The sequence below is a fragment of the Mugil cephalus genome, chromosome 4 (assembly GCF_022458985.1).
Source record: "Mugil cephalus isolate CIBA_MC_2020 chromosome 4, CIBA_Mcephalus_1.1, whole genome shotgun sequence".
Classification (NCBI taxonomy): Eukaryota; Metazoa; Chordata; class Actinopteri; order Mugiliformes; family Mugilidae; genus Mugil; species Mugil cephalus.
In genome coordinates this window covers 13,902,678-13,920,875 of record NC_061773.1, presented here as the reverse complement: position 1 = coordinate 13,920,875, position 18,198 = coordinate 13,902,678, and the positions used below count along the sequence as shown (strand labels likewise).

The following is an 18,198-nucleotide window of genomic DNA, read 5'->3' as shown; positions in this document are numbered from 1 at the left end:
GAGTATGCCTGCGGTAAAGGTACATAAGGCTCACCCGTCAGGACAAAAAGTCAGTTAAAACATTCTCTCTGTAGACCTCTGGCTTTAATCTATGGTCAACGGTTTAAAACCATTTCTTAGGTCTTGTGTGTTTTTTTTTTAAATATTTTTAGAAGTGCTGTCAAACGACTAAAATTTTTTATCAGATTAATCTGCTGTGGATTAATTTCGATTAATCATGAGTAAATATCGTTCATTTTTAATCTATGTTGATCCCGTTTCTTCTCACATGAGCAAACAGACTCAAGAAAGAAGGGAACGTATATGCACTTATTGTGTGTATTTAACACCTTCAACAGTTTCAAAAAAACAACTTGAAACAACTTAACTTTTTTTGTTAAAACAAACATTTATCCACATTAGTGTGGCCCTGTAACTCTTCTCCCAGCAGCTACTAAGACAAACTAACTTGTTAACATCGTCCAAGAGGAGAGGTGACCGCTTCTTATTTACAATGTTGCCTTCAACTGAGAACTGAGAACTGCAAGCCAGCATTTGCAGCTTGTCGTTGTTTTGGTTTGTTGCAAGCTGGGCGACACGTTAGCTGGAGTGCTAACAGAATCCCTGTGTGCTTTGCTAATGTGGTATTTTAAGCTGGATGTGCTTTGGCTTTGTCACTAGGTTCTGGGTCATGGTGGTGAACAGGGACCGAGCAGTCACTCTTAAGATGTTTTGGGAGGTCTCCTGCAAAAAAAATGAGAGAAACTACATGAAATCTCAGCCGTCTTCCATCAGTCAGGTCTTCATGGTAGCGCAGGAAGCCACTTGGAGTAAAAGCACATGGCAGTCCACTTGGAGTTTGTCAAAATGCATTTGAAGGAGAAGGAATAACATTTTCTTGTCAGGCTGAAACATTTGGACAGAAATACAGGCAGGCACTATGTCAAGCAAACACCAGGCACTGCTCACAAGGTGATGGCAGCATCATGCTATTGGGCTGCTTTTCCAGTGGCAGGGACCAGGAGACTCATCAAAGCTGAGGGCCAAGTGCAGAAATATCCTCAAAGAAAACCTTCTCCAGAGTTCAGCAACCTGAGATTGGGGCAGCAGTTGGCTCATTATCACGGCAGTAAACCGAATCATGCAGCCACAATAAGACTCGAGTGGATTCAGGTGAAGTCTCCGACCATCCTCGAGTAGCCCAGCAAAAGCTCAGACTTCAAAGAGTATCTGCGGAGAGACCTGAAGATGGTAGTTTGCCGAGACTTCTCATCTAGTCTGACCAAGTTTGATAGGATCTCTTCCTAAAGAATGGGATAAGCTGTGTAATCCAGGTATGCAAAGCCTGTTGAGACTTACCCAAGACCCAGAGCTGTAATGGCTGCCAAATGAGCTTCCACAAAGTAAGGGTGTAAAGTTTTATAAGTGCACAAATTTCTAAAACCATTTTTCCACTTAGTCAATGTGGGTGATTAAGGGGGAAATGCCGATTTTATCAATTTAAGACGATGTGAGAAAATGAAGGGGTCTGAAATGACTGGGTTGAGTGTTAATATCACCATAGTGGTGTAAAAAAAAAAAGAATACTAAATAAAGCTCAAAAGATTGAAAAGGGCAACATGAAAAACCCATCATCAGCCAAACACAAACGCAGAACAAGGATAAAAAAAGGAAAAAGGATGAAAAAGGACATGAAATGTATGAAAAGATACAACTCGGTTATTCAATGCTGCTCATCCCTGTCCTTGATCACTTTTGTACTTTCTTTCTTTGTATACACATGTTTTGACTTCAGATGATTCAGGTGTAGGAAAGCTTTGGCTACGACAAGGATTTCAGCCATTGAGATTCAGCGTTTGCAGCCTGTCAGCACTGGAGAGTATAGTAACATGAATGTCAGTAATTTCCATCACAAAGTGAAAAGGGTAATTTGAAAATTAATTGATATTCTTATTATTCATCTTTGAAATTAGAGCATTACCTTTGTTTCTGCCTGTCAGTGCAAGCTTCCAAATGTATCTGTTTGCCTTTGCCACTGAAAGGGTGAACAGTCGAGACTTTTGTCAAACAACGTGCTCGTTGATCAACTCATAGAACTCCTGCAAATGGACGTAATTATCATGCCCAAGGGGCCAAAAACTGTAGCTTTTTCCAAGGTACTGCATACAAACAAACCAGGAAGGGATTTTTTTGCAAGCTGTTAAATTTCATGCACAATTTATTTTCTATGAATTGAAACTGACAATTACACAATTACAGGTAATGGGAGTGCGTTGGCACACTTGCCCGGTGACTTGTCAGGGTTGCACCTGTTTTAAGGCTCCGTTATATGAGCGCAGAGAAGGTGCATACACCAGGAAAATCCATTTTTGTAACTCAAAACAGTGGGACAGACTCTCACGGCTGATTAAGTGCAGGTTTAATCACTGTTGACGCCCTGTGTTGGCAGTACCTGGCCTCGCCTCCTACAACAGGGAATAAGCCCCTGGCTGATTATAACATTCACATGCTAATAACACCATTCATATTACATACCTGAGGCTGGGAAGTGTCTTTCTGATTATTTTGCGTGGTTTGACATAGCTTGAAAGAGGTTTCAAGCTTGGCTCAACTGTGAGGGCGAAGTGCATAACTGGCCATAAATTAAACAAAACAAGCTAACTAAACATAAAATGGGCATGAGATCGGTGAGAATGAATAGAGGAAAGCAAAAAAGTCTCCTTTGTGTCTGTTTCAGGAGAAGAGAATTCACCAGGCTGGTTGTATGGAGAAGACGAAGGGAAGACGATAGCTCCATTTTGGTCTCCGCTTCTTGCCTGTCACATGCCTGTCTTTGCAACAAAGTCACCAGAGAGAAAGGTACGTTTACTATGTCCATTAGGGGTCAAAAATAATAAAAAATAAAATAAAATAAAAAATTAATATGACACAATATGTTTAAAGATATAATTCATATTGGGCGAAATAAAATGATTCAAATTCATGTTAGTGTTAGTAAGTCGTGGGTTATTTTATTCACCTTACTGATTATTTTGCCATTAGCATCAGTCTTCAGTAAATTCTTGACTGAAAAAGAACAGATGAGGATACAATGGTTGACTCCTGGGCTGACCAAAAAACCCTTTCTTTCTTTCTTTCTTCTTTTTTTTTTTTTTTAACGAAGCAAAGGGTCCGTTTAAAGGATTCCCACTGTCCTAATGGTCGGGATCAGGCTTTTTGGTCATTTTCAACATGCTGGGTAGTATCATTGCCGCCCTAGGCCATTGTAAGAGCTATTCACCCTGTTCAAATTATAATACAGGTTTCAGACTAGTAATTGATGGTCAGTGCAGCAAGAAGCCGACTATCAATAATTATATCAACAATGACCTGAACATGGATATCGGCGACCATATATGGATACAGTCAAAATCACAGCATATGGCGTTTTATACTGCACTACTGATATACTATACACTGATCAAGCATAAAATTATGACCACTGACAGGAGAAGTGAATAACACCGACTATCTTGTGACAATACAGTGTCCTGCGTGGGAAACTTTTGGCATTCAAGATCAGACCAGGCACCCCCACCCCATAGCAATGACACATCACACGGGCTGTGTGCCCGTCAGTCACGGTTTAGGAACAACTAAACTACAAAATACATGAAAAACAAGGTGTTGACCTGGCCTCCAGATTCACTAGATCCCAAACTGATCAAACATCCGTGGGATGATCCACAGAGGCCCCTCCCCTCAACCCATAAGAAGCCCTCTAACAACATCCTGTTCTCAGACTCGACAGGACACCCTCAGAAGACCCATGTCTATTCCCTGATGAGTCACAGCTGTTGGAGCACAAGGGAGACCTACACGATATTAGAGGTCATAATGTGATCGGTGTACCATTCTATATGTGTAAAATATTGCTAAGGTTCAGGAAAGTACTTTTCTGTTGCCCAATATCCTTTTCATCTTTTAAAAACTTTTAATAAGTCCATGTACCTGCATAGGACATCCCTTAGGTGTTATTGTTGTAGCCTTATTTGTTGTCTTTGCTGTTGCTGTTACTGTGTTTTTATTCCCAAACACAGAATAGCTTTAAACTTTACTGGAGATACATCTGTATGTGAAATACTACTCACTTTCACACTCATAAGTGACATATTAACACAGTATTGGTAAATAGGAATTAGGTCATAATGTTATGCCTGGTCAGTGTACATTGTTATACTGTATATTGTGATGCTGCAAAGACAATAATATTATATTTTTAAAAAATATCAGCTTCTGTATAATACACAGATGAATCCATGACTAAATCAATTCAGCAAAAATCAACCGTGTTCATTTGTCAGAAGTTGTTAGAAATTGAATGGGGAAGTCAAATAGAACAGCAAATCCACTGACATACAGTATACCTATCCTGGTACATATTGTAATTCGGTTTCACTGTGTGGTTACAGCACGGCTGACACCTTTACCGCTAACCCCAATTAATGGATGAACCGAACCAAATGCAACTGTGAGAATGGAGTTCAAGAAAAAAAAGAAAGGTTACGAAAATGAGCTAAAAACGTAACACAAAAGCATGTCGCAAAGTGTTGAAGCACTTAACATACTGATGGATGACAGATAATTATAACAGTATCCTTTAACCGGGAATGCGAGTGGAACAAATCACCCTTACAGCTGGATCCACTGTTGAGCTGCGTCCAAATCACCACATCTCCCTGCCAATTATTTAAGCTGAAAATATTTTGGTGTGTTCAGTGTTTCTGAAGTGGCGGCGTTTACATTCAAGGAGCAAAGTGCCTCAGTTTGGATCAATCTGTCAAAACAATTTGACTTTCGCTGAAGTTGCCGTCTCCTCTGAAGCAGCCATTAGTCCGCGCTGGTGGCAGAATCTTCATTTTTATAAAGACTTTGTCAAAAGAGATCATAGTGCCGCTTTAAACGGTTATTTCCCATTGAATGCAATTAAAGAGCACTTGCCTTGACCTAACAGATAAAAATACACCGTCTCAGCGATGAGCTCACACAAAAATACATGGGCTATTGGAATTACAAGGTGACACAAGAGCATCCCTTCGGTTTGCTGGCTGAAGAATTTCGATCAATACAAGCTGTTAAGTCTTAGAAGCCTCCGATAGATCAAATGGTCCGCGCAGGTGAGAGATAGACTTAGGGGGTTTTAGAAGTCAGTGCAAATTGTATGAAATCAATTTGCAAGGGCTGAAAGATGATATTTCCGACCACATTTCCTATAACCATAATGTGGTTATGGGCTCTTCTGAGCAAGTTGGGTGATCGGGGGAGGGGGCGCCAGTCAAATTACCATGGCCACCCAGAGAGGATGTTATAAAGTGATCATGCAATTATCTTAATGGCTGTGGGACACCCAAGCATAAATCAATGTTCCATCATTAGATTAAGACCTATACGGCAGCTCATTGTCGGCCGGCCTCGTGGACGAGAGAGAAGGGCGAGGTGAAACAGCATCTGGAAGTGCAGACAGTGTAGCTTTTCGCGCGGCGAGAGGGGATTTCCCAAAAGGTCTTGATGACGTTGCGTAGCGTTCAGCAAAAGTGTGACTGGAAGCCGGGCCAAGTCAATTAATATATTTTGAGCCGGAGGGACCCTCCAGCCTTTGAGGATCTGCTCATATTCCTCTCGTCTCGCACAAACAAATGAAGCACCTGAGCGCGCCAGAGGTAGGGCAAGGCCCCGCGTCAGTCACAAATGTGGTTTACCATTAAATTGTTTCATGTGGCTTTATTTTCTGTGAACGACAAAAATGAGTGCGACCGTTTTCAGAAAAAACATCACAAGCTGCATTACCGCGTGCGAGTATTATGTTCTCGTTTGCCTGACTCCAAATGTGCGCATGACTGGTGTGTTTTGCCGTATTTGTTTGCCTGTATAATGTAGCTTTCGCCCGTTTGGAAGTATGACTATGTATTAGGAATGGGTGCCTAGGTATCAGAAAGCTGAAGAAGTAGGCAGTGGTATCCTTTTTCTTTTTCCTTTTTTTTTTTGACTAAAGAGAAGGTAGCATTAAATGGAGTGACTTTAAGTCCTTCATGCAGAGCAGACTGTGATTAGGGGCTTAACTCAGCAGCAACCCCCCTCTCCCTCTCTCCTGTCTCCATCTTTGCCTCAGCCACTGCCTCTGGGACACGCACGCCTCTCTGTGCCAAAGCTTCGCGGCTCTTTTTCCAGCTCTTGCAGCTTCTCTTGGCAGTCTGAGTTACAGTGAGCAGAAAGGATGAAGAAAAGGAGGCAAGAAAGAAATCCCAGATTAAAAGAGATGTGGCCAAAGGGGCCGAAGCCATTTCCTACAAAAATAAAGTTCTAAAGCAGCATAGCATGAACAACACGCACAGGTCACCAAAGGGAGCTCAATTCACTGCTGGCTGGGCGCAGTTCTGTGCGCCACGGTCCACTCAGTGGGAGCTGGAGAGGACTACTGTGCGAACTCGTTAGGCACCGGAGATAAACCTTATCACAAGTCTGCTGAGTGAGAACAGCGGGGGCGAACTGACTCCTCTCAATTTATCTCTTTCATTCCCTTCCTCTCTCTCTCCTCCCCTCTCTCCTCCCCTCTCTCTCTCTGCCGCGCGCACTCACAAACGTACAGAGAATCAAGTGCTATCTCTGAGTAATAGACAAACTGCATTCTGATGGTCCTTGTTGTTTAAAGAGTCCTTGCACGCTCTGTTTCAGTGCCCTCTCTGCCGTTTTGGAAGATGAAACGGAGCGGGTTCTGTAGTTGGCCCAAAGGGAGAATGTGAGGTGCTTGGGTTAAGGGATTAATAGGAGATGCTATAGCAGAAAAGGCAACAGCTGAACCAGACTCCTATATGGATGGATTGGCTGAACAATTAATACCGTTTTCTGCAGCTGTATCATTATGAATGATGCATTTAAGAATAACAGGAAAACAAAATGTATAGCCGCCGTGAATTTGTTCAAAATTTTACATAAGTGACCTTATTTCTACCTGTGCTGGGTACCTGTTCTGAAAAACTAATATTTATTTATTTATATGATCAACCATTTTTATATTGTGCTTGTTGTAATTACGTAGCACTATTGATTGATGTTGTTTGTCCTAGTTTGACTCGTCCTATCTTTTTTTGACAATTAGTTTATTTATTGTTTTTATTGAGCAAATACACTGCCTGGCTGAAAAAAAAAGGATTTACCTGGATTGAACTAAGCAAATACGAGCCTCCTATTGGATAATTACTGCATCTTTCAGCTGGCAACAAATTATTTGACCCCAACTGATGGAATGGGTAGCTTCTCATTTCTTAAACGACCATGTCGGAAGGCACATCCTGTGGTCGTGGAAAATATGTTTGAGAAGGTTCAAATAATCGACATGCATCAAGCAGAGAAAACAAATCCACCGAATTATTAAAAACTGTAGGGATAGTGGAAAACCATCCAAGTAATGCGGTCGGACAAAAATCCAGATTGATTGTGATTGGCAATCACTTAAACGTTTGGCGAAATAAAATCATAGAAAAACAACAACAGAACTCAGGACTGTGTTTCATAGTGAAACATACGCTGTGCATGTACGCTGTGAAGGGAACTCAAGGGATTAGGACTGAACAGCTGTATAGCCTTAAGAAAACCACTAATCAGTGAGACTAACCGGCAAAGAAGACTTCAGTTTGCTAGTTAGCATAAAGATTGGACTCTGGAACAATGGAAGAAGGTCATGTGCTCTGATGAGTCCTGGTCCAGAGTGATGGGGCATCAGGGTAAGAAGAGAGGCAGATGAAGTGATGCATCCATCAAACCTGGTGTCTACTGTACCAGCCTGAAGGGCAGTGATATGATCTGGGGGTTGCTGCAGTTGTTCAGGTTGAGGTTCAGTTACATTATGCCCAAAGAATGAGGTCAGCTGACTACCTGAATATACTGAATGACCAGGTTATCAATGGATTTTTTCTTCCCTGATGACGCATATTCCAAGATGACAACGCCAGCATTCATCAGGCTCAGATTGTGAAAGAGTGGTTCAGGGAGCGTATGACATCATTTCCACACATGGATTGGGCACCACAGAGTCTAGACTTTACCCTCATTGAGAATCTTTGCGATGTGATGAAAAAGGTTTTGCACAATGGCCAGACTCTCCCATCATCAATACAATCTTGGTGAAAAATGGATGCAACACTGGATGGAAATAAATCTTGTGACATTGCAGAAGCTTCTTATCAAAACAATGCCACAGCGAATGCTGCTGTAATCAAAGCTAAAGGCTAGGCACTGACCCCAAAGTCAATGGATCGTCTTTGATGAAGGTCTTGCCCATAGCAGCTGTCCTATGGTGAGGGGATGTTTCCTTTCGGCTTTTGGATTGCGACTTTTTTGGTAATTTTATGGGTTCCCAGTAGCAGGAGCTGGTATTATTGGGGATGGACTTAAACGTTGCAGCATATATCGTACTCATGTACTTAAACTCCTTATCTTGTGAGTTTGTGCTTTGACTCGATGTTTATATGACAACAATAAACCGCCGGCCACAGTGCTAAAATCAGGCAGTAGCTAAACCTTCAAATAATATGACACTAAAAGTCGTAAGACCCTTTTGGTGTGAACTGTAATAATATCTGTTTGCAGGTAATATCTAATAAGCTACATTTGACTGTGCCTGTTAAACTGAGTCTTTCAGCTCTGTCAGGCAGGCTATTAGTTTGAAGCTCAGAGACCAATGACTGATGTACGTATGGAACCCACTAACCTGGCAGATGAGCAGGCTGTTCAACAGCAGCCATTCGACGCCTTTGAATGCCTCAAATTATATACCTGTCTCTATCTACAGCACATATATTTTCTGGTGCACGCTCTTTCCGTGTGACAGCTTATTCAGCAGTGCCCTGTAAAAAGATCAATGCCTGGTTCCCGTCCTGATCTAACCATTCTCCCAGAGGTACATGTGCATTCTGCACTTGCCGTATTTTACAGTGGGGGGACTGGAATCCCTTGGCCGCATAATGATTTAGAAACGCCTCATATCTCCTCCAGTAGGAAAGCACCACTTCCTCTGCAACTGTAAAAAAAGGCTCTTAAAGATCCAAAGCTACAAAGACTTGCGAAATAGTAAAAGGACATGTTTCCAGACTCCGTTTATGAGGCATTAGGCTAGGACAGGGCTGAGGATGACTGCTATGCCAGAGCTCTTATAATACCTTTGGGGATTTCATCATGTATGCTTTGAAGTGCGGAATGACAAACTGGAAAGGGGTTTGGGCTGCATCAGGGTTAGCTTTATTTCTTTTTCTGAGAGGATTAGCTTCTCTGTCTCAGCTCAGAAAACAGCTAAGCCTGCTCACATCTCACCCCTAATACACTCCACTAGTTTACATAGATCATGCAGATCGTCACCATTATTTAGTTATTTGCTTGTGTTTGTCTCATTCTTGTAATTTATCCTCGAGATCCATTAATCGCCTTACAGGTCGCTCCTGTCTTTGCCATCTGTTGAAGCCACACTGTACTGGGTCATTGGGGTCTGTGCTTGTTTACTCGGATAGCTGGTGCACAACATGTCCCTCTTGCTTGCTGTGTCATCCATCTTCCCTGCTGATGGAGTGATAAGAGAGCAGCGCTGTGCATTCGGCAAGCCACATGAAAGCGACTGCATGTTCGGAAAATGAGCGTGCTGAGTGGCATTCCTCGCAGTAGCAAATGCACTCGCTACATTTATAGCATTGTCTAGGGGATGACTGATTTCCGAACATAGTGATTCAAGCTTTCACGGCCAAGATGCACAAAAACGCAGATGAGATGCTATGTTATGAAGTTACATTAAAACCGGGAAGGAGAGTGTGAAAAGGTGGCCTTTCCCTGAAGCAACGCCTTTCTGGTGATTTATTTCCACTTCCCCCGTCTGCACTGTTTTTATTATAATTTTAGTAAGGTAAAGTCATCAAGTTGACACCTCACACGGTGCCTCTCCTTCTGTTCTCTTGAAGGTCACTTGCTACCTTTCAGAGTAGCAGATATGAGCCACCTTTTCTGATTTGGCGAGAATAGATGCCCCAGCATGGATTAAAAGGTTGTTCTTGCCACATGTCTGTCCAGGCGTAGCAGCTGCCTTTCTGACGCTGCAGGGATATCTGTCTGGCAAACAGAAAAACACAGGATGCGCAGTGTGCTTGAGACAGCTTCAAGAGAGCATCCTTCTGTCTCGGACCTGATCCTCATCAAGATCAGTTTTCTGTTTTCTCGTACATTGCTAGTTAGATGATTTAGGATAATCGTCGTGCCAGCTTTCCTGTGACGGCCAGGATCAAATGAACGGTGAGGAAGACCTAAAATGCTGAGTGTGGCGTGCTCTGCTGCTGTATATGAGTGTTTTTGCTACATTATTGCTTCCACAAAAGATGCTCATATATACCCAGCGTTTTTTAATCAAGAGGACTCTAATGTGATCCACATTTCCTTGATTTAGAAACACAAAATACTGATTGTTCAGGGGAATGAGGTGTATTTCTGCATGATGTGTTTAAGTCTTGCCGACTTGCAGTGGATCTTGTCTTACGTTAAGAATCCTGCTTATGTTTTCAGGAAATTAAGTAAAAGCTAATGTGGCATCCTGAAATTCATTTGCTGCTGTCCTCAGTGTTAAATGCAGACACTAGTACATTTTAATGTTCTGTAAAACTGCTGCTTTTTGCTAAGATTCGCTTTGCGTAAGTGTACTTTCCATGGATTTCAGTCGATTGAGAAAAGTAACTTACTCCTGTCTTGTTCTGAAATATTTTGGAAACTTTGTAAATATGTTCCTCTGTTCTCTTCCCAAAGACAGTTTGAGTTCAAAGGCGACAGGCAAGCTTTTGGTGCGGAGAATATAAGAAAGCAGGTGGTAGTGTCATTTTAATTTCTCAGACCTGTCGCTGGAGCTGATACGGCTCGGCCCTTCTGGTCACCGTGCCTCGACTCAGCAAAACCCAACTCCAGACACATCAAACCTGTCACTGTCACAAATACGGGGGTGGACGATGACAGCGCACAGTCTCAGACTGTTTAACATTCGCTGCCACAGAGCACCTCTCTCTGAGGTCGGGGCAAAAGTCAAACTTTGGTATTCTCAAAGAACAACTCCAGTGTTGTGCTGGTTTCCAGCAAGAATTACCTGGGAGTGCATACAGATTAGTCTTTCTTCTTAAACCTGTTTTTCTACTTGACAATTACTAACAAGTTGATTAAATTACAGTAATAGTTCCTTTAAGACCAGAGCAGCAACTTCCATTTGTGCACCTGCTTCCACAGTAAATTTAAAACCTACACAACAAAGCAGGTTGGAAGAACCATAAAGCAGAAATGGTGATGTGGTGGGTGGGCGGTCAATCCTGGTGTAAATCATGACTGACGACTGGAAAGTTGCAGGAGGTGGCTATGGAGGTGTGCTTTTCATAAATGCCGTAAGCTCTGGTGGGGAAAAAAAATAGACTAGACAGAAAAATTAAGAAGAGGTGTTTCAAGTCTATAGGACCTTTGTCCATATTTTCATTTTTATACTGCATTATACTAACTTCTACTTGTTAGATGGAAGTAGAGTTGTATTTCTGGCACAAATTCAAGGCATGTGTAGGTGGTGAAGACATATGAAGACAAATAAAGGCCGGCCTCGAATACAGGTCAGGCGTGCTAGTCAGCCAAATGGATGTATTAACACACAGGTGCCATAGATGGCACTAGCTACATTTGAAGTACCGCATGAACCCAGCTTTTCACCGAAACACTGTTGAAGCAACATGGCGCTTTAGCAGCAGAAAATTTGAGTGAACTTCAAGCAGAAGGTTTTTAAATATGCAGAGCAAAATGCATGAGAGGAGCTGCGAAAAGCTTTAATATTGATTTTTAATGTGGGCATTGTACCATTTAAAAGAAGTTGTCAATTTGCCCAAATGGACCCTGTTTATTTATGAGAGCTCAAATTGATACAATGGCGTCATTTAATTAAAATTATTGCGGAGCCTATTTGGCGTCCGCAAAGGGGAACGATCACGCGGCCCTGGGCCTCTCACATACGTCCACATATACGTCCGGTATTAACAAAAGAATACAAAGTGGATGTTAGAGTGGATGTCATACTGAATATGACTCCAGAGAGCAGTTCAATTATGAATGGCTGGCAGGCTCACCAACCGTATCACCTTCCCTCTCTGGCACTTTTCTCTGGCCAGCGCAGCGGTACTGGTTGTGCTGCCAGAGTAGGCACCAAAGTTGCTTATCTGCGTGTGCTAAAATGAATTGACTTGTATTGAAATAAATAGTGCAAATACCCAAGAGGCAGCGTTAGCACCAGCATGTTAATATAATCATGTCATCATTACACCCTGCGTACCTAAGCTTTTAATTAATTTACTAAACAGCTGGAACAGGGATGGTGAACAGGATTTGGAATTTTTAATTTGTGTTGCGATGACGGGATCAAGGTGTTTTGTGACTGCCGAGTCTCATTGTCACAGTTAGTGCATGCTAAAGATTTACCGGATGGAAGTTCAATTTTCTTGCTATATTTTACACTTTTACGTGTACTAAGTAGTCACAGACACTGTTGTGCGACATTTGATGCATACTCCAGGTTTCATATTGTGCATTTCACTTTCCCCTTATTAATCTCCTTGCCAAAAGAGGGCACTGCAGTGCCTGCATATATAAGACAAAGGTCGTTACCCCCACGGCTTGACAGCGAGGTCATTTGCAAAGGGCCTGATCTGTTGCTGTGACAGTTAACATAATAATTACAGGGAATCATAGACACTTGTAGCAATGCCCCAGACTAGAGCTCTCATCTCTGGCCCTGGGTTTCTGCTCATTCTGTTCTTGTCAAGATAGCATGCAGGAACAAATTATGAACCCAGAAGGGAAATCCTGCAGATTCGCTAAATGTGCTAATTTGGTCACATTCTTCCTCTGTGATTATACATCTGTGTGGAAAGGAACGATGGGCAAAAACCGCATCGGTTCAAAAAGGAAAGGGAAGAAAGCTGCTTTTCCGTTCTCACTTCCTATTGTTTCAAACCGGTCCTGTCTCTTGCAGTGATGTCTTCTCTCCTTATTCTCTCCCCTGCTAATTAGTCTCCCCGCTACTTGCTTTCAAGTCATGCACAACTACCACTCTAAACGCTACTTAATTTACTGTTGTTGTCCAGTGTTAGGAGATTTAAGGACCTGTTGTCACTACCTTTTTATCTTATTATTTTTTAAATTAGGTGCAAACCTTGTTGTGCAAACCCCATGTTTAGAATGTGTGATTGCTAAATTTAATTGCCCTATCTTCCAGCTTTCCAGTTACAAAAAGAGCATTTTCAGTTTTATGTTTAACTGACTCTCTGTTTGATCCATCCAAAAACATTAGGTCCTGGTTAGATATTTTCTTTTAATTTCAGAACCAATGAAAAGTACAGAATGGAAACAACTGATCTAAGCTGCGTGATGCTTGAAAAACCAGATTAGTATTTGTGAAGCAATCGTGATTTGTGTTTGTCTCATGTTGTGCCAAACGGGCTGCCACAGAACTAGGATCCAAGGATTGTAAGGGGCAGATTCAAATTTGGGAGGTGCTCCTTGATGTGCAGAGCCTCCTTGGCAAAAATAGCTGCAACCTCCACATGGGTAGGCCGGAGCTGGCATCAGAGCTCCCTTTGTTCTGTGCATCCTGCCATCTAATATTAAGGATTATAGAAATCCTTGTCCCTTCTTATGCCCAGAGTTTAATCTAAGACCTCATGTTGACAAATAGTGTGTCATTCCCTGTCTTTGAGATCGGTAAAAATCGCCCTTGCAGAGCTACTCTGGGCCCAGTGCAGATGTCTCGTGTCTCTGGAAAAAAAAGAAGGAAAGATGGAGGAAGTGATTGACTACAAAGTTTTGGCCCGTAGTCCTCTTTTGAACCCATTAATGCAGGGCAGTACACTGCTTTCATCCAGAGTTGGAACTGCCATGGCCGCAGGAGCCAGCGGTGTGGGTATGTGGGTCTCTGTATGTGTGTGTGTGCGCGTGAACAGGGGGCATAGCGACACAGCGAATTTGCATCACATTTGTTGGGCGTGTTGCAATCGTTCAGCTAGAAGCGGTGAAGGACACGAGGAAGAAAATCTCAGTCCAGTCATGAATATGAGTTCGTAATGTCCTACCAATGTCAGGCTGTTGCTCTGAGCAGATATGCAAAACCACTCTCCAACTTCATTCCACTTATTGCTGATATGATCTGTGGCATAGCCAGAGGAGACAGGGAATCGTTACTGTACAGACAGTGGTTATTAAATCGAGGGAAGTGTCCTGAGCCCGTTTGAATAATAAGGTGAGGGCCATATGGTTTTTTTGGCAAGTCCTAACCACCTCTAAAGGACCCGATGCCGACCTATCATGAGTTAAAAATCAGGTTGTCTACTCAGCCGTCTCGTGCAGATGGTTTAATCTTATTGTCTCCAAATGACATTGAATATTCTGAGTGTAACGCAGGCCTGCAAGCACAGCAGGTGGTTGGCCCTTTGATCTCTGCTCAAAGATGCTGGTAGAATTTAAATCACAGGGTGACATCTAGCTCATGAAATCATAACATGAACATGAAGTTTCAGCTTTGATCCTGACGTCCTTTTGCATTAGGTTCATTAGAGAGACAGATATTGTATTGGATAATAGATAATGAGCAAACAACATTTTGCAGTCTCCATATGCTTGTATCATCAGAGTGTGCCTGTCCACAATGTATCTGTGTGTGATGTAAGGGTGCATGTAGCACACTCTGTATTCCTTTTGAACGTTGCTTAAACTTAATGACCTTCTATGAAGCAATCCTGAGAATGTACACTATATTGCCAAACGTATTCTCTCACCTGCCTTTACGCGCATATGAACTGAAGTGACATCCCATTCTTAATCCATGGGGTTTAATATGACGTCAGCCCACTTTTTGCAGCTATAACAGCTTCAAATCTTCTGGGAAGGCTTTCCACAACGTTTAGGAGAGTGTTTATGGGAATTTTTGACCATTCGTCCTGGAGCATTTGTGAGGTCAGACACTGATGTTGGACGAGAAGGCCTGGCTCACAGTCTTCGCTCTAATTCATCCCAAGGTGTTCTGTCGGGTTGAATTTAAGACTCTGTGCAGACCAGTCAAGTTCTTCCACACCAAACTCACTCACCCATGTCTTGATTTGTGCACTGGTGTGCAGTCATGTTGGAACAGGAAGGGGCCATCCCCAAGCTGTTCCCACAAAGTTACGAGCATGGAATTGTCCAAAATCTCCTGGTATCCTCTGCAAAATTCCTTTCATTGAAACTAAGGAGTCAAGCCCACCTCCTGAATAACCCCACACCATAATCCTCCTCCCACCAAACTTCAGTCACGATGCAGTCAGACAAGTGCCGTTCTCCTGGTAACCGCCAAACCAGATTGGTCCAGCAGATTGCCAGATGGAGATATGTGATTCATCACTCCAGAGAACCACTTCTCTAGAGTCCAGTATGTTTGCTGTATGGCTTGGATGCAGCTGCTCGGCCATGGAAACAGATTCCATGACGCTCTCTACACACTGTTCTTGAAGTAACCTGAAGGCCACATGAAGTTTGGAGGTCTGTAGCGATCGACTCTGCAGAAAATTGCTGTGGGCGTCAGCATCCGCTGACCCAACTCTGTCACTTTATGTGGCCATTCCCAGTTGCTTCCACTTTGTTATAAAACCACTGACCACTGTGGAATATTTAGTAGTGAGGAGGTTTCACAACTGGACCGTTTGCACAGGTGGCATCCTATCACAGTACCATGCTGGAATTCACTGAGCCCCTGAGAGCGACCCTTTATTTCGCAAATGTTTGTAGAAGCAGTCTGCATGCCTAGGTGCGTGAATCTATACACCTGTGGCCATGGAAGTGATTGGCACACCTGAATTCAGTTATTTGGATGGATGAATACTTTTGGTGATATAGTGTATTTAGAGTTAGCTCCTTATGAATCATATTTCTTTAGCATAATGTCCCAGTTTGCGAGACATTAGTGAGTGAATCTTTTACAGGACATAATCAGTCTGTGAGTGAGGAATTTCAGACACAGCAATAATGTCCATTTACTTTGCAACCTCAGAGGATTATCACAAAGGATGCAGGTATTTTGACCACCATGCCATCTGCAAAATTGAATTCTTGAAAGAAAAAAGCAAAGGCCTACGTGTGTCATTGAAGCATAGTTTAATCAGCCGTAAAGGTTATTTTCAGAGCCAGGTGTATTTGCCCTGTAATTCTGGTAATTTTCCTGAGAAAATTGCTGGATGCTTTCACCCTGTGCAGATGAAATCTTGTCTCGGGTGGTCCTCCTCCCCTCAGGAACACTGGTTAATCATCTTCACTGAACAGTTGCTAAACGTTCTCTTGTTTTTTGATTCTTTCAGCTCTCACCATCTGCTTTCTGGTGTTTCCACAGATTCTTTTGGGGGGGATTATTGTGTCTCAGATAAAACTTTCCTGATTTTTCATTACTTTTAGTGACAGATTTACTGTTGGTGTTCTTCTTTATTTTATGAATGTGCTTGTTTACATCTTTTGGAAAGTAAAATGGGCTGTATGCTGTTCTTTTGTGTCTGCACAGCTCTAGTATAGTATAGTTTCAGTTTCAAATTAAGGCCTGTGCCAAATGTTCCCCAAATGTATACTGTCCAAGACTTTGGTTCCCAACACAAAATTCAATGCGCTAATTGAAAGTTTGGAGCATCAGATGAACCCAGAAAGCACAGGGGTGGCACTGACTGTATTATCTGTTAAGGCAGAGTGTGTTGACAGCAAAAACTGTGAGCTCCGTCCAAACACCAGCAATATTTTTTTTATATTTTGCTCATCGACAAGAGTGTAAACCAGAAAAAAGGGACCTGCAATGTCCACTAGTGACAAACTGCCACAAAGCGATGGGCGACGAGCAAATCACTTTATATGTGGAAAGGGCTTTACTCAACAAGCCTCAGAGCATTTTACTGCATGGTAGATGGGTAGACCACGCTTGAAAGCAGACATACCCATCAGAGCTTCACAACCTATGCTGATAATAGAGGTCAAATTATGAGAAAACATGGTTAACAAACTGAGAACCCTTTCACATTTCAGCAATGAAGAAATGCCACTCTCCATCAAACCTTTCCTTCTTGATAACCTGAGCAGAAACTTTGCCGAATTTCTCATGTTATTAGCTTGTTTAGTGTGCATTACCTGTAGCGGCGCTCTGGCTGTAAGTAATTTCAGGTTGACTGGCGATTCACTCTACGGCTGTCCCGCCTGTAGCCTTAGGCGATGGGGTTGCAGTGGGGAGGGAGCGCCAGCACCAGTCAATTACCAGTTAATAAACAGTGGAAGTTTTCTATTAGTGCTTGTTAGTGCGTGTAAAAGATTGTTGGTATGTGGAATTGGGGGAAGGCACTGTGACTATGGAATTAGAAAAAAAGTACAGACATATTTTCTTTCCCTCGGCGTAATATACACCACCTACTTCTCTGCATGCATGGCTTTTAAAGAGATAATATTAGTTATTTGATTTTCAGAAGTCTACGGTGCAGTATATAATATTTGCACATATTCTTTTGAGTAGCCCAGAAATGTATGGTCAGGAGTTTCACGTAAAGCAATATTTCATAAGTGACTACAGAGCATTCTTTCCAATAAAGTGAATATATTACAAGCATAGTGGAGGCCAAACAATGCAGTGCTGGCTGCGGCATGTCTCGTCATTGATAACATTATAGCGCCCTGGTGAAAATGATGCATAGACCCTTTTCTGGACAGCAGTTGTCACAAATCTCATGCGTGGTAAATCCCCCACATATCTGAAAGCGCATTTCACAGTGCTTACAGACAAAAAATTGCTGTAAGGAAAAACAGTGCACCTGAGTAGCCTTGGGAAGTAAAACAACACTAATTGGATTTGGGGAAGTCATCCTCACTGAGGGGACACAGCTCTGACAGTCTGACAGCCGAAAGCATGAATCATTAAAACCCTACCCTGTCATATTAGACCACTACCAAACCCAGTGTTTGACATTCTGAGCCAAGAGCTGTTGCATTGTGCAAGCAAAAATGTTCACAGCAGATAAAAGAAAGTTACAGAAAACGTTCCCATCCGCCCCGTTCTGCGGGGACGTAGCGTAATTACACGCATTTTAAATGTATCTTTCAGAATAAACAATGGATGCTTTTGTGTTAACCATTGCCACCTGGACC

At 42.4% G+C, this 18,198-nt stretch overlaps 1 protein-coding gene across 3 annotated transcripts in view; it reads left to right on the top strand.

Moving 5' to 3' along the window:
- The window catches only part of arhgef10la (Rho guanine nucleotide exchange factor (GEF) 10-like a), a 106,127-nt gene that overhangs the window by 61,854 nt on the left and 26,075 nt on the right, over window positions 1-18,198 (top strand). For all 3 annotated transcript variants that reach the window (XM_047582411.1, XM_047582414.1, XM_047582413.1), the window contains one exon: window positions 2,717-2,838. In XM_047582411.1, coding sequence (XP_047438367.1) covers window positions 2,717-2,838 — 122 coding nt within the window. The remainder of the gene's footprint in view (window positions 1-2,716; window positions 2,839-18,198) is intronic.